The sequence below is a fragment of the Armigeres subalbatus genome, chromosome 1, assembly GCF_024139115.2.
Source record: "Armigeres subalbatus isolate Guangzhou_Male chromosome 1, GZ_Asu_2, whole genome shotgun sequence".
NCBI classification, from domain to species: domain Eukaryota; kingdom Metazoa; phylum Arthropoda; class Insecta; order Diptera; family Culicidae; genus Armigeres; species Armigeres subalbatus.
The window spans coordinates 262,033,998-262,050,917 of record NC_085139.1 but is presented as its reverse complement, the minus strand read 5'-3'; the positions used below and the strand labels follow the sequence as shown (position 1 = coordinate 262,050,917).

At 41.7% G+C, this 16,920-nt stretch overlaps 2 protein-coding genes across 3 annotated transcripts in view; one reads left to right on the top strand and one right to left on the bottom strand.

Moving 5' to 3' along the window:
* Positions 1–9,495, top strand: part of LOC134207275 (uncharacterized) — a 28,085-nt gene extending 18,590 nt beyond the window's left edge. Inside the window, exons 2-3 of the mRNA XM_062683000.1 lie at positions 6,362–6,435; positions 6,483–9,495. Of these exons, the coding sequence (XP_062538984.1) occupies positions 6,362–6,435; positions 6,483–7,396 (988 nt within the window). The 3' untranslated portion in view covers positions 7,397–9,495. The remainder of the gene's footprint in view (positions 1–6,361; positions 6,436–6,482) is intronic.
* A 63-nt stretch (positions 9,496–9,558) lies between these two features.
* Positions 9,559–16,920, bottom strand: part of LOC134207130 (frequenin-2) — a 616,630-nt gene continuing 609,268 nt past the window's right edge. For both annotated transcript variants that reach the window (XM_062682848.1, XM_062682849.1), the window contains exon 8: positions 9,559–14,972. In XM_062682848.1, coding sequence (XP_062538832.1) covers positions 14,805–14,972 — 168 coding nt within the window. In that variant the 3' untranslated portion in view covers positions 9,559–14,804. The remainder of the gene's footprint in view (positions 14,973–16,920) is intronic.

Genomic DNA, 16,920 nt, shown 5'->3' with positions numbered 1-16,920 from the left:
ATAGAATTGGAAATTTTGATTTTTTATTCATTGTCGAATGGGGAACGATTTCGATTAGCTAAAAATTGCTTCATTTTTGTTTGGGTTTAATAGAATAAGGTATTCAAAGTTTACGTTTTTGTTTTTTCAAGGACATTTATGATGCGGGGGAAAAAGATCGTACCGGTACCGGATTAAGTACACCCGTCTTTTAGTGTTCTCTATTCAGTCCGCGTCTCGGCGGCGGTGTGGATTTTTCCAAACTGCGGTGGCTTCGTTTTAAAACAATCTCAGGTGGCTTTGCGTCCTGATGGTTGCTACGATTTCTGGCATTGTCTTCGGTTTCTATTTGAGCGGTTTTTGCGGATGGTGCGGTGGTTCACTTTGTGGCAGTCTGAGAGGGAAATGGCTAAACGTTATACGCTCTACAATTAAAATAAATATTAGAAAAACATTTGAAATTTAAATTTAATAATCAATAGTTCTCCATAATAATCGTTTTTTTCTTTTGAGAATTGGAAAAATTAAGCGAAATTTTTAGAAAAATATACAAAAATTTTATCGATTCGAAGTAAATAAATTATATTTGTTTTTGTTATCGGTAGTTTTTCTTTGATTTAGGTTTCCAAAGGAACATTTCTACTTTATCGGGAAACGTTCATTCGGATGCCAACGGAAATCGGTGTGTGCTTTGCAAAGGAAACACGACACCAGAAGGCGGATGATAAACGACGTTCTTCGTGCGTCATTGATTGGGGATGGTGAGCGGATGTGATTAGCTGCCCACTTTTTTCCCCCCGGCAGTAATAGTAACAATCGCCAGAAGATTGCGAAACGTGGTTTCGCAAAATTGCTTTTTCTCGGTTCCTGTACAGGTGGAGTACGAGCGAAATGTTGATTTTTGGTCATCACGTGGCAGCTTTGTAAATTTACTCAATGTGGGCTCAATTTTAGCATTGAATGCTTCCGCAGAGAATCTGCCTTATTCAGCTTTCGGTGAATAAATTAATCATTTATTTTTTCGCTATATCAGATTATGCATTTGCAAAAAGCTATCACTGCTTTAGCTTGGACCTTGGCCAGTCCTTTCCGATTCCTATGGATTTAATTCATTGGCTTTCAGATAGTTGGAGTTTTGGATATCGGTCGGATTGCGATCGAAATGTCTCAAGAATTTCGATCAGCATTTTTTTTCCGAATTCCTATTGGAATCCCTTCCAGAACCTGGTCGGAATGCCTTTCGGATTCCGGACGAATCGAGTTCCGAATTCCGGTCGAATCGTGTTCCGGATTCCTGTCAGAATGCCTACTGGATCCCGACCAGAAGGCCTTCCGCATTTCGGTTAGAATTTCTTGCCAACTCCAGTCGGATTGCACTTGCGAAATGTCTTCCGAAATACGATCGGAGTTTTAATTTGGGTTCCGATCAAAATCTCTTGCGGATCTTGTTCGGAATCGCTTCTATATTTCGGTCGGAATGGCTTGAGGTTGCGTTGGAAAGAATTCAAAATTCCGATCGGAATCCTTCAGGATTCATGTCAAAACTTTGGTAGGAATTCATTCCAGTTTCTGGTCGGAATTCCTCCAGGACTTTGGACTGAATTCATTCCGTATTCCAGTTCAAAATCCTTCCGAATTTTGGTGCGGACTCCGTTCAGAGCTCCATTCGTATTCCGAATAGAATTCCTTCCGTTTTTCGGTCGGGATTCTTTCTAAAATCCGGTCGGAATTCCTTCAGGATTCAGGTCGGAATTCATTTTGTATTCCGAATTTTGGTCGGAGTTTCTTTCAAATTCCGGTTCCTTCTGGATTTTTTTCCGAATTCAGGTTGGAATTCCTTCAGGATTCCGGTCGAAATTTATTTCGAATTCCGATTAGAAATCCATTCGGATTTCGGTCGGAATTCCTTCCGAATTCAAACTGCTTGACCGTGTGTACGTTCCATAAAAGACCTGGTAGTTACGATTGACCATAATGAGGCTTCATGCGCCGGAACGCTGCAGATTTTGATGACGTTTACTCCCAGAAAAGCCCGCACTGCTGCCTCGAGCTAAGTATACTCGAATATGCTGTGCAGGTGTTGGCGCCCTATCACGAAATCCGGATGACGCGAATCGAAAGGGTCCAACGCAGTTTCGTTCGTTTTGCCCTCGGGCGATTGCCGTGGAATAATCCTTTGAGGTTACCGCACTACGAAGAGCGATGCCAACTGATTCGACTCAAAACCCTTTGATAACGATGCGGAGATTTGACATTTTAAGCAACCACGAGGACTGTCCAGAGCTCTTGCAGCAAGTTAACTTTCATGTTCCAGCCCGTCGCTCTCGCCAACGTCAGCTCTTTCAGTCTTTCCGACACTCCACAATGTTTGGGCAAAATCAGCCGCTTGAACGTTGCTTCAACCTCCTCAATGACATTGATTGGTTCTATTTTAATTGTAGCAGAACGAAATTTAAAACTAGATTAAGGCAAAGTTTTAGTTAGCATATAAGTTTAAAACTAGTCTGTACAGTTAATATTGAAGATGAAGATAAATAAATAAATTTTAAAAAAATCCCGGATGTCGGTCGGAATTCTTACCGAATTCCGGACAGAATTGTTACCGAATTCCGGTAAAAATTTCTTCCAAATTCGGTCAGAATTTCATCTGAATCCAGGTCAGAATTCCTTCCGAATTCCGGTCGAAATTTCTTCCGGATTCCTGACAGAATTTTCTCCGAATTCCGATCGGAATAATTTCTGGATTTCGGTTGGATTTCCTTAAGCGTTTCTGTCGGAATTTCTTTTGGATTCAAGTTGAAACTCCTTCCGGATTTCAGTCGGAATTCCTTCCGGATTCCGATAGGAATTCCTTGCGGGTTCCAGTAGGAATTCCTTTTAGATTCCAAACGAAATTCCTTCCGGATTTCGGACGGAATTCGTTCCAGATCCCGGTTGGATTTTCTTCTGGATTCCTGTCGGACTTCCTTCCGGATTCCGGTTGGAATTCCTTTTGAAATCCGGTCAAAACTTCTTCCGGCTTCCGATCGGAATTTCTTCCTGGTTTAAGTCGGAATTCCTTCCGAATTCCGGTCAGAATTCTTTCCGAATTCCGATCATAATTTCTTCCGAATTCCGGTTGGAAGTCCTATCGAAAATCCTTCCGTATTCTAGTCGGAATTAGTTCCGGATTCCAATGCGATTTCTTTCGAATTCCGGTCGGAAATCCTTCCAGATTCCGTTCGGAATTCCTTCCGGATTTCGGTCGGAATTCCTTCTTTATTTCATTTGGAATTCCTTTCGGATTTCCGGACGGAATTCTGATTTTAGTTGGAAGTTTTTTTAGACTTATGTCGGAATTCCTTTCAAGTTCCGGTTAAAATTTTTTTTCCGGATTCCGGTCGAAATTCCTTTCGAAATTTGTTCATAATTCTTTCCGGGTTGCGGTCAGAATTGTTACCGAATTTCGGTCAGAATTTGTTCCTAGCTCCGGTCTTAATATCCTCCGAATTCCTATCGGAATTTCTTCTGTATGCTAATGGGAATTACTTCCAGAATCCGGTTGTTTTTTCTCCTGGATTTCCGTCGAAATTCCTTCCGAATTCCGATTGGAGTTCCTTCCAGATTTTGGTCGGAATTCCTTCCGAATTCCGGTGAGAATTCCTTCTGTATTCCGGTCAGAATTTCTTCCTAATTCCAGTCGAAATTTCTTCCGGATTTCGGTCAGAATTCTTTCTGAACTCCGGTCGATATTCCTTCCGAATTCCTGTCAGAACTTCTTCCGTGTTCCAATAGGAATTAATTCTGGATTCCGGTTATTTTTTCTTCTGGATTCCCGTCAGAATTCCGATCGCAGTTCCTTTAAGTTACCGTTGGAATTCCTTCCGAATTCCGGTCAGATTTTCTTCCTAATTCCGGTCAAAATTTCTTCCGGATTCCAGTCCGAATTCATTCCGAATTCCGTTAGGAATTATTTCTGGATTCCGGTTGGATTTCCTTTTGCATTCTTGTCGGAATTTATTTTGGATTCCAGTTGGAATTCCTTCTGAAATTCAGTCGGAATTCGTTCCGGATCCTGGTAGGATTTTCCACTGGATTCCCGTCAGACTTCCTTCCGGATTTCGACCAGAATTCCTTTCGGATTCCGATCGTTATTCCTTTCGAAAGCCGATCGGGCTTTCTTCCTGGCCTACGTCAGAATTTCTTTCGAGTTCTGGTCAGAGTTTCTTTTGGATTCCGATCGTATTTTTTTCCGAATGACGATCGGAATTACTTCTGGATTCCAGTTGGATTAACTTCCGGATTCCCGGTTGGAATTCCTTCCAGATTTCAGTCGGAATCCCTTACAATTTCCGGTCAGAGTTCCTTCTGACGGCTTTCTCCGAAACGACGGAATACCTTCCGTATTTCGATCGAGATTTCTTCCGAATTCCAGTAGGAATTACCTCCGGATTATGACTGGTTTTCTGTCGGAATTTTGTTCCGCATTCCAATAGGAATTACTTCCGGATTCCGGTTGTTTTTTTCTTCTGGATTCCCGTCAGAATTCCTTCCGAATTCCGATCGCAGTACCTTCAAGATTTTGGTCGTAATTCCTTCCCAGTTACGGTCGGAATTCTTTCTGGATTCCGGTCAGATTTTCTTCCTAATCCCGGTCAAAATTTCATCCGGTTTCCGGTCGGAATCCATTCCGAATTCCATTAGGAATTACTTCTGGATTCCGGTTGGATTTCCTTCTGCATTCTTGCTGGAATTTCATTTGGATTCTAGTTGGAATTCCTTCTGAAATTCAGTCGGAATTCGTTCCGGATCCCGGTTGGATTTTCCTCTGGATTCCCGTCGGACTTCCTTCCGGATTCCGTTTGGAAATCCGGTCGAAATTCCTTCCAAACTCCGGTCGGACTTCCTTCCAGATTCCAGTCAGAATTTCTTTCGAATTCCGGTCGTAATTTCTTTCGAAAGCCGATCGGGATTCGTTTCTGGTTTACGTCAGAATTTCTTTCGAGTTCTGGTCAGAGTTTCTTTTGGATTCCGATCGGATTTTTTTTCTGAATGACGATCGGAATTACTTCTGGATTCCAGTTGGATTAACCTCCGGATTCCTGACGAAATTTCTTTCGGATTCCAGTTGGAATTCCTTCCAGATTTTAGTCGGAATCCCTTCCAATTTCCGGTCGGAATTCCTTCCGAAGACTTTCTTGGACACGTCTGAATTCCTTCCGGATTTCGATCGAAACTCCTTCCGGAATTCCAGTAGTGATTACCTCCGGATTCTGGCTGGATTTCCTTCTGGATTCCTGTCGGAATTCCTTTCGTATTCCAGTAAGAATTACTTCTGGATTCCGGTTGTTTTTTTCTTCTGGGTTCCCGTTGGAATTCCGATCGCAGTTCCTTCAAGATTTTGGTCGTAAAATTCCTTCCGAATTCCGGTCAGATTTTATTCCTTATTCCTTATTTCTTTCCGAATTCCGTTCAAAACTATTTCTGGATTCCGGTTGGATTTCCTTCTGCATTCTTGTCGGAATTTTTTTCGGATTCCAGTTGGAATTCCTTTCGAAATTCAGTCGGATTTCGTTCCGGATCCAGGTTGGATTTTCCTCTGGATTCCCGTCGGACCTCCTTCCGGATTCCGTTTGGAAATCCGGTCGAAATTCCTTCTGAACTCCGGTCGGACATCCTTCCGGATTCCGGTCAGCATTTCTTTAGGATTCTAGTCGTTATTCCTTTCGAAAGCTGGTCGGGCTTTCTTCCTGGTTTAGGTCAGATTTTCGTTCTAGGTCTAGGTCCCGTTGGAATTCCGATCGCAGTTCCTTCAAGATTTTGGTCGTAATTCCTTCCGAATTCCGGTCAGATTTTCTTCCTTATTCCGGTCAAAATGCCTTCCGAATTCCGGTCGCAGTCCCTTCAAGATTTTGGTCGTAATTCCTTCCCAGTTACGGTCGGAATTCCTTCTGAATTCCGGTCAGATTTTCTTCCTAATTCTGGTCAAAGTTTCCTCCGGATTCCGGTCGGAATCAATTCCGAATTCCATTAGGAATTATTTCTGGATTCCGGTTGGATTTCCTTCTGCATTCTTGCTGGAATTTCTTTTGGATTCTAGTTGGAATTCCTTCCGAAATTCAGTCGGAATTCGTTCCGGATCCCGGTTGGATTTTCCTCTGGATTCCCGTCGGACTTCCTTCCGGATTCCGTTTGGAAATCCGGTCGAAATTCCTTCCGAACTCCGGTCGGACTTCTTTCCGGATTCCGGTCAGAATTCCTTTCGGATTCCGGTCGTAATTTCTTTCGAAAGCCGATCGGGATTCTTTTCTGGTTTACGTCAGAATTTTTCCTTCGAGTTCTGGTCAGAGTATCTTTTGGATTCCGATCGGGTTTTTTTCTCCGAATGACTTCTGGATTCCAGTTGGATTAACCTCCGGATTCCTAACGAAATTTCTTTCGGATTCCGGTTGGAATTCCTTCCAGATTTTAGTCGGAATCCCTTCCAATTTCCGGTCGGAATTCCTTCCGAAGACTTTCTTGGACACGTCTGAATTCCTTCCGGATTTCGATCGAAACTCCTTCCGGAATTCCAGTAGGGATTACCTCCAGCTTCTGGCTGGATTTCCTTCTGGATTCTTGTCGTAATTCCTTTCGTATTCTGGATTCCGGTTGTTTTTTCTTCTGGGTTCCCGTTGGAATTCCGATCGCAGTTCCTTCAAGATTTTGGTCGTTATTCCTTCCTTATTCCGGTCAAAATTCCTTCCGGATTCCAGCCGGAATTCTTTCCGAATTCCGTTCAAAACTATTTCTGGATTCCGGTGGGATTTCCTTCTGCATTCTTGTCGGAATTTATTTCGGATTCCAGTTGGAATTCCGTTTGGAAATCCGGTCGAAATTCCTTCTGAACTCCGGTCGGACTTCCTTCCGGATTCCGGTCAGCATTTCTTTAGGATTCCAGTCGTTATTCCTTTCGAAAGCCGATCGGATCTTTTTTCCGAATGTTGATCGGAATTATTTCTGGATTCCAGTTGGATTCACTTCCGGATTCCAGACAAAATTTCTTTCGAATTCCGGTTGGAGTTCCTTCCGGATTTCAGTCGGAATCTCTTCCAGTTTCCGGTCGGAATTCCTTCCGAAGGCTTTCTTCGACACGTCGGAATTCCTTCCGGATTTCGATCGAAATTCCTTCCGAATTCCAGTAGGGATTACCTCCGGATTCTGGCTGGATTTCCTTCTGGATTCCTGTCGGAATTCCTTTCGTATTTCAATAGGAATTATTTCCGGATTCTGGTTGTTTTCTTCTGGATTTCCGTCGGAATTCCGATCGCAGTTCCTTAAAGAGTTTGGTCGTAATTCCTTCCCAGTTACGGTCGGAATTTCTTCCGAATTCCGGTCAGATTTTCTTCCGAACCCTGGCCAGAATTCCTTCCGGATTCCGGTCAGATTCTCTTCCTGATTCCGGTCGGAATTCTTTCTGAATTCCGTTCAAAAATATTTCTGGATTCCGGTTGGATTTTCTTCTGCATTCTTGTCGGAATATCTTTTGGATTCCAGTTGGAAATCCTTCCAAAATTCAGTCGGAATTCGTTCCGGATCCCGGTTGGATTTTCTTCTGGATTCCCGGCGAACTTCCTTTCGGATTCCGTTTGGAAATCCGGTCGAAATTCCTTCCGAACTCCGGTCGGACTTCCTTTCAGATTCCGAATAGAATTCCTTTCGGGTTTTGGTCGTTATTCCGTTTGAAAGCCGATCTGGTCAGAGTTTCTTTTGGATTCCGATAGATTTTTTATTCCCGAATGACGATCGGAATTACTTCTGTATTCCAGTTGGATTAACTATCGGATTCCTGAAGAAAAATCTTTCGGATGCCGGTTGGAATTCCTTCCGTATTTTTGTCGGAATCTCTTCCAATTTCCGGTCGGAATTCCTTCCGAAGGCTTTCTTCGACACGTCGGAATTCCTTCCGGATTTCGATAAAAACTCCATCTGAATTCCAGTAGTGATTACCTCTGGATTCTGGCTGGATTTTCTTCTGGATTCCTGTCGGAATTCCTTCCGAATCCCGGTTGGAAGCCCTACCGAAATCCGGTTGTAATTCCCTCCGAATTCCAGTAAGAATACCTTCAGAATTCCGATCAGAATTGCTTCCAGATTTCGGTTGGAATTGCTTGCGCATTTTGATCAGAACTCCTTCCGAATTCCGGTCATTATTTCTTTTGAAATTCGATCGGAATTCCATCCGAATTTCAGTAAGAACTGTTCCCGAATTCAGGTTGGATTTCCTTCTTAATTTCAATCGTAATTCCTTCCGGATTCCAATCGGAATTTCTTCTTAATTTCGGATTACGGATTCCAGTAGGAATTATTTCTGTATTAAGGTTGGTTTTCCTTCTGAATTCTTGTTGGATTTCCTTCCGGATATCGGTCGGAATACTTTCGGATTCCGGCTGGATTTTCTTCAGGATTTCCGTCAGAATTCGGTTGGAAGTCCTACCGAAATCCGGTTGAAATTCCTACCGGATTCCAGTAGGAATTATTTCCGAGCTCCGGTTATATTTCCTCATTATTTTCAATCACAATTCCTTCCGGATTCAAATCGGAATTCCTTTTGAATTCTGGTCGGAAATCCTTCCTAATTCCGTTCTGAATTTCTTCCGGACTCCGGTCGTAATACCTCCCGGATTTCCGTTGGAATTCCTTCCTAGTTGCGGTTGGCATTTTTTTGGCCAACGGTTGGAATTTCTTCCGAATTCTGATCGGAGTTCCATCCCAATTCCTGTCGGAGTTCCTTCTGAATTCTGGTCAGGATTTCTTACGAATTTCGATCAGAATTTCTTACAAATTCTGGTCAAAATATTTTCCGGTCGGAATTCCTTCTGGAGTCAAGTCAGACCTCCTTTCGAATTCCGATCAAAATTCCTTCCGAATTCCGGTCGGCATTTCTTCCGAATTCCGGTCAAAATTCCTTTCGGATGCTGGTCGTAATTTCTTCCGTATTTTGGTCGGAAATACTTCTGGATTCCGGTCGGCATTCCGGCATTCCAATTTCAGTCGTAATTCCTTCTGAATTCCAGTCGTAGTTCTTCCTGAATTGCGGTCGTGATTCCTTTCAAATTTGGGTTGGAGTTCTGTCTGGATTCCAAGCGGAATTTTTGACGGGAAAGGTCAATTCTGGTCAAAATTCCTTCTGAATTTTTTCCGAGCTCCGATCAGAATTCCTTCCTTATTCCGGACGGAATTTCTTCCTGAATCCGGATGGAATTCCTTCCGAAATCAGGTAGGAATTCCTTCCGAACTCCAGTCGTAATTTCTGCTGAATTTCAATTCCTTCTGAATTCCGGTCGTGATTCCTTCCAAATTTAGGTCGGGATTCTGTTCGGATTTCAAGCGGAATCCCTTTCGAAATTCATTTCAAATCCCGATAGAAATTACTTCCGGATTCCAATCGGAATTTCTTCCAGATTCCGTTCGGAATTCCTTCCGGATGCCGGTTGGATGTCATTCTGGATATCCGTCGGAATTTCTACCAAATTCCGGGCGGAGCTTCTTCTAATTTTCGATCGGAATTCCTTCATCTGGTCAGAATTCTTTCCGGATTTCACCCAGATTTTTCCACAATTACTTCCGAATTTTGATAGGAATTTCTTTAGGATTTAGGATTTCTTCCGAATTCCGTTTGGAACTCCTTCCGAATGCTGGTTGGAATTCCTTCAGAATTATGGTCGGAAATCCTTCCGAATTCCGTTGGGAATTCCTAACGGATTCCGGACATAATTGCTTCTGGATTCTGGTTGGAAACACTTACGGATGCCGATCAGAATGTCAATCAAAATACTCTCCAGGTTTCGGTCAAAATGCCATCTGAAATCTGGTCGGAAAACTTTTCGGATTCCGGTCGGAGTCCCTTCCGTATTTCAATCGGAACTTCCTCCTGAATTCCGATTGGAATTCTTCACGGATTCGGATCTTAGTGCTTTCCGGATTCCGTTTTAAATGTCTTTCAGATTCCGGTCGGAATGCCTTTCGGGTTTCGGTCGGAATGCCTTTCAAATTCCGATTCGAATGCCTTTCGGACTCAGCTGGGGATGTTTTCCGGATTCTAGTCGGAATGCCTTTCAGATTCAGGTGGCAATGCCTTCAGTATTCTGGTCGGATTGTCTTTCCAATTTCGGTTAGAATACTATCCGGACTCTGGTCGGAAAGCTTCCTGCATTCTGTTCGGAATTCTTTCCGAAAGGCGGTCGGAATTCCTTCCGGCCATCGCCTCCGGTCAGAACGTCTTTCGAATTACAGTCGTAATTCTTTTCGGATTTCTGTCAGATTTATGCCCGGACTCTGGTAGATTTGCCTTTCGGATTCCGTTTGGAATTTCTTCCAAATTCCAGTCACGGATTCCGGTCGAAGTCACTTCTGGTCGGAATACCTTTCCGGATGGTTATCAACATTCTCTCCGGATTGCAGGTAAAATCCCTACCGGGTTTCGAAACAGATTTCATCCGGAATCCCGTAGGAGGGGTTCTTAGTAGAAACCAGAAAGGATTTAAACGGGATTATGGAGAGTATTCCGACCGGATTTTTAAAGGGTCAAATCTGAAAATAAAGTCGAACGAAGACCATGTGGTTCCTTAATGAAAAAAAAAGAAAACATTTTGAAAAGAAGTCAAACTCGTATCGCGTGAGCTTCTGATGTCTGCATTAATAATTTTTCTGAACTCTGACACCAATGAATCATAGAATAGTTTAATAGTTTTGAAAGTCACTAAATTTACGACCACAGCAAAACACAATAAATGCTTCTCTGGTGCCACAGCCAACCGCACATTATGGAACGTACACACGGTCAAGCAGTTTGACCAACATTGACTCCACCTCTCGTTTGTTCCAACATCCATCAAGTTCTACCAACAGCGGCACGAACAATCAATTTATTCGACCAACAATATCACACACGAACGACCGGAGCGCTAACTTGAGCACCAACCATCAAAAAATATATGGGGGTTTGTGCAACTTCACTACAAATACTCAAACATGTTCGGCGAACCTTGACTCCACCCCTGACAACTCAAACCAAAATCAAACCGTTTTAATTTTTTCCAACCGAGCCGCCAACTGTCAAATGGTTGTTCGAACAACTTCACACACGTTCCAACAAAGCAGCAACCGAAGCGTTTTCTTGGGGGTGGAGTCAATGTTCGTCGAACTGCTTGACTGGTGTGTACGTTGCATTATGAGGTCTGCAATTTCAAATTCAAATATTTTTACGACCATCACTCGCCGAATGGCTCCGTGCTTATCGTTTACCACTCATACTTTATTATCCACCCACCATCCGAGCGCACTACAAAGGGGTCGCCAATTTTACTACTTATGTTACAAAACTTTAATGCTCCCCAGATCCAAACCGCTGCGCTGTACAAAGCATAGCTACTCGATAAAAAGTGCATTAAAAATTCCTCTCCCAGCAAGTCGATAACGAGAGAATGAATCATTTATTGAAAGCTATGGGGAAGGCGACGACGACAATCATCAAGACCACTATCGCCAGCAACCGACCGACGAATGCAGCCTTGTTGACACACCGCAACTCGCAGCAACGCAACACGGTGGGCGGCGGTAATATGGCGCCCAATGCATTTCCATTATATTCGCAATCTTAGCGCGGGTGGGTTGAAATCGGTGCAAGGAAGCTTTTTTTTTGCGCCAAACCTCCTCTCCCGGTGACCTAAAAGGTACGTAGCGTAGATAGCGAAGAAGTCGATCGAAATCCGATTGCAAGAAAAATAGATTCCCAGCGCCATTCCAAATCCGAACTCTTTCGCTTCCGTCCGCAATAAGCAACCACACTTCATGGCTTTCCACGCCGCTCCATCCATGAATGCCTCTGTGCTGTCGTCACAGATTATGGGACGGTTTATCAAGAAAATCGAGTGACTGCCGGGCTTAACCGAGTCATTGTTACCCGGTAAGAATAATCTCTAGACAGAAGGAGGAATGGCGCCCAACCTACCGTCGAGTGGATTTGTATTAAGTTTCGTAATTTATTTCTTCGGTCCCTTACTCCCTCGCCGTGCCGGCATTCCGGTTTGCCCGGAAAACTGAACACTCATCTGACGACGGTATTACTTCAATGGAATTCTATTCATTCATCGATTTCCGTAGTTTCGTCAATAAAAGAAAACTCCGTCTCCCTCAACCGGAGCCGTCTGGGAGCAAGGGGTTTGTTTTTCTGCCTTTCTTACTCAATTTCCGTACCCTCTTCGGAGCAGAACGTTTAAATTGCAAAAAGACGGAAGTATAACGCGCACAATAAATATTTTTCAATCAATTTCGCTCCCGCTACCGCTGCTGCACTGCTTGCTGCCTTTGCCTTTGTTGAAGATTTTTCTTTGTCGCGACATAAAGTGCGATTGCACCACCACTGCACTACTCTTGGCAGCGCAGCAGCCGTGCGAGCACCAGGAGAAGCGATAGTCGGACTGATCCGCCTTGTAGACGGATTTTACTATGGATGGAAAGCCATTTCGCTTCCAAACGATTCGCAAATTAGAAAGAGTAATGTAATTAGGCAAATCACAATTTTCGTCAACATTTAAATACCAGACAATTGGTTACGAAATTTGACTATCAGGGATTTGTGCTTCTGAAATCGTTTCCATAACAATACTCTTCAACATTTGCAAGGACGTGGCCAATCCAAAGCAGAAAGAATCAAATCACGTTTAAGTTCGACAACAAAGGCGATCGACAGCTGTTTTCCATGCTCAGAACTGCCCCTTTGAACCCCTCCGCACTGTCAAAACAATGTTCTAACATTCGAGTGACTTTTTCGTTCATGTTTTCAACCTGCGATGTGGTTAGATGTGCTATGTGAATTTTTGTTCATTTCGTGCTTTTGTTCAACATTGCACTGAGACGGAAATGTTTGCCTTGTTTTATTTCTTGTTTTTAATCACGATTTTTTTGTTACTGTTACTTGTCTAGTTACCATCGTTACTGCGACTCTCAACTGCTTATTGTGCATTCGGTAAAAAATAGCCCAATTGTTGCCCGTTCGAATTGCTTTTCCTCATCGGGTTTGCGTTTTGCTTCTGAACAATCAAATTTATGTGTCAATGTTCTCGGTCTTTATTTTTTTTTCTGCTGATGACTTGTCTTTATTTCGCTGTCAGGAAAGGGGATCATTCTTGCGGCTCAACGAATTACTTGTTAACAACACAACACGTATAAATCTTCAAACCCGCCGCTCTTTCATTTGGTGTTTTATTATTTCGATACATTCCTAACAACACGAGATTCAAATTACACGCGGCTCAAATATGTTCTTACTTCCCGGTTAAAAAGTGAATTATATTCGAATGCTTTCGATTACGCCTGCTGCTGGCGTTTGTGTGTCTTTGTTTAAGTTATTGCTTTCATTTTTTTCGTAACTTCCTTTTCAATCTAATATTTTTTACAGTGCCTATCTCCATGACAACGAATCGCGTTTGTTTTTGATTTTGTTTGACATTTCCCGATTGGTTTATTTTTCTTTTTTTGCGATAATAATTTCACTGTTTGTTTACATGGTTTTTTACTTTCAATAACAACAATAGAATTAGCTTTTTTGTTTTTAATATCAATATTCTGTCACTGCGTTCACTTTGTTATTTTATTAGTTAAAATTTGATAACAAATAATGCTTTTTTACAGGCTGTGCTGCTGTCTTTCAACGCGGTTGGTTTCTTTTCCAACGCACGTTCGCAGCTGTTAAATTTCTAGACTAGATTTATTTTTTTTATTTAAGACTGTTTGTATTTTTGGCATTTTTCCTTGTCCCAAATTTACACACTTACGAATAAGCAGTCATAATTTTGCAATGTTTGCGACTTTTGCTATGTTCTGCTTGTGTTTAGCTCCCGCTGCTGCCGAATTGTAAATAAGGATCTGTTTGTCTCTGAGACGTTTCACTGTAAATAACTGTAAACTGGGTGCAAAGTTTTGAATTTTGTGTGTGGGTTAATTGTCATATGAGTGTGTGTGCAATGTTTACGCTTCCAATCTAATTTGACGGTTGTGATTGATAGTTTGGATGTGTGTTTGAAAGGTTTTTTTTACAAACCAGCTCTCTGTCGAATTCGATGTCTTCTTCCATCCTCGCCTTCATCAGCCAAGCAAAAAACTGAACCAACATTTAGATTTTTCTACTTTTTAACTAGCTTTACTGATTGCGCTGAACGCTTTGTTTTGGTTTGAGTTAGCATAAATGTTTAAACTTTGAGTTCACTTGTCAGATTGCGCGTATTATACTAGAGTATGGTAACAATTCTTGATTTCACAATTTTAAATCTGTTTAAAGTACTTGATTAGAAGAAGCAGTTCCCTATACTGATCAGAAGATTTTTCTTAGTTAAATGTTACTTGATTTAAAGGTTGATAAATGCTATTCGATTGTTTTCAAGTTTTCAATTTGTCACAAAAAGTTCCACGCTTCACTTCGTTCGTTTTGGTAGCAAAAAACAGTCATTAAAAGGCTTAGGCTAGAATAGGGAAAATAGTGAAGAACTTTCTTTGATTAGGATACGAATTAAATGCATGTTTGCTTTGTTGTGTATAACGGAACGTCACGGGGTTGACAGCTGTCAAAGCTAGCGAACGTAAATCGAACATAACCTCGCAGGTAGAGGCGCTTACCATAACATTCCTTCCCTTCCGACCATTTCTCACTCCCGGTTCTCTCGTAACGACTACGAATTTCTCTAGCTCGGAATATCCTACCTCTAGTAGACGTTGCTGGGCGTCCGCTGCAGTTCGATATTGTGCTGTTCGTCGTACTGGTACGACCGCTGCGGGGGTGGCGCCTGATCCCGCGAGTCGTCGTTCGGTTAATCGCCGCCTAAACTGAGCGCCTGGACGATACGTGGGTCGGCTTTGCTGCCCTCGCGGAACTCCTCCAGCGTCAGCCGGTCGTCGTGGTTTTTGTCCATCTGATCGAAGATCTTGTCCACCCGCTTCTGCGGGGTGTTCTCGTCCTCCGTCTGTGGTTGCTGACCCTGCGGAAGGAAAGTGGGGAAAGAATTGTTCAAGATTTAGTTGAACATAAAAATAGAAGCTTCATTTATAAGCCATTGATATATGTTTCTAAACAGCTTTTCATATGGAAGCTGTGTTTTTGAAAGCTTGAATTGATGTATCCAAAAACTTTGTGAGCATCCTCACAAGCTTGAAGAGTTCTCTACTAAATAATTCCATCCAAATTAAATAATTCAGAGCTTTGCGATGATTACCATCCCAAGTAAAATTAATACTTTGGAAAATTATCTTCAGTAGTTTTGAAAACATGTTAAATATGTTTAAAGAGTTTTTGTTAGAAGCGCATGGGTGTTAAACATTTTTAAACGAGCTCATGCTGAAGAGGTTTCAATTGCTTACTCAAGGAGCTTCTTCAAGATGTTTGATAAGCTTTCTTGTGATGTTCTGTTCCGGAGCTCTATTCAGAAGCTCAGTAATATGTTTTAAACCGTTTAACTTTTTATTAAGTAATTAATGTATGTATTAAGTGATCTATGTAATGGTTTAATTGGATTTGCATAGGATTTGGATTGAATTTGGATTGGATTTGGATTGAATTTGGATTGGATTGGATTTGGATTGGAATGGATTTGGATTGGATTGGATTTGATTTGGATTTTGGATTGGATTTGGATTGGATTTGAATTGGATTTAGATTGAATTTGGATTGGATTGGATTTGGATTGAATTTGGATTGGATTTGGATTGGATTTGGATTGGATTAGGACTGGACTTCAATTGGATTCATATTGGTTTTCAATTGGATTTGAAAAAGGATTGGTTTCGGATTGGGTTTAGATTTGGATTGAATTTGAATAGCATTTGGATTAGATTGGGATTCGATTTGTATTGGATTTTGATTGGATTTAAATTGGATATGGATTAGATTGGATTTGAATTGGATTTGGATTGGATTGAATTTGGATTGGATTGGATTTGGATTGGATTTGGATTGGATTTGGATTGGATTGGATTTGGATTGGATTTGGATTGGATTTGGATTGGATTTGGATTGGATTTGGATTGGATTGGATTGGATTTGATTGGTTTGGATTGGTTTGGATTGGTTTGGATTGATTTGGATTGGTTTGATTGGTTTGGATTGATTTGGATTGGTTTGATTGGTTTGATTGATTTGGATTGGTTTGGATTGGTTTGATTGGTTGATTGGTTGGATTGGTTTGGATTGATTTGGATTGGTTTGGATTGGTTTGGATTGGTTTGGATTGGTTTGGATTGATTTGGATTGGATTTGATTGATTTGGATTGGTTTGATTGGTTTGAATCGGTTTGGATTGGTTTGAATCGGATTGGATTGGATTGGATTGGTTTGGATTGGTTTGAATTGGTTTGGATTGGTTTGGAATGGATTGGTTTAGATTGATTTGGATTGGTTTGGATTGGTTTGGATTGGTTTGGATTGGATCTGGATTGATTTGGATTGAATTTGATTGGTTGGATTGGTTTGGATTGGATACGGTTTGGATTGGGATTGGTTGGGATTGGTTGGGGATTGATTGGGATTGGTTTGGATTGATTTGGATTGGTTTGATTGGTTTGGATTGGTTTGGATTGGTTTGGATTGGATTTGATTGATTGATTGGATTGGTTTGGATTGGTTTTGAATTTGATTTGGATTGGTTTGGATTGGATTTGGATTGTGTTTGGATTGGGTTTGGATTGGTTTGGATTGGATTTGGATTGTATTTGATTGGTTTGGATTGATTTGGATTGATTTGGATTGGTTTGGATTGAATTTGGATTGGTTTGGATTGGTTTGGATAGGATTTGGATTGGTTTGGTTTGGATTGGTTTGGATTGGATTTGGATTGGTTTGGATTGGTTTGGATTGGATTTGATTGGTTTGATTGGTTTGGATTGAATTTGGATTAGATTTGGATTGGATTTGGATTGGATTTGGATTGGATT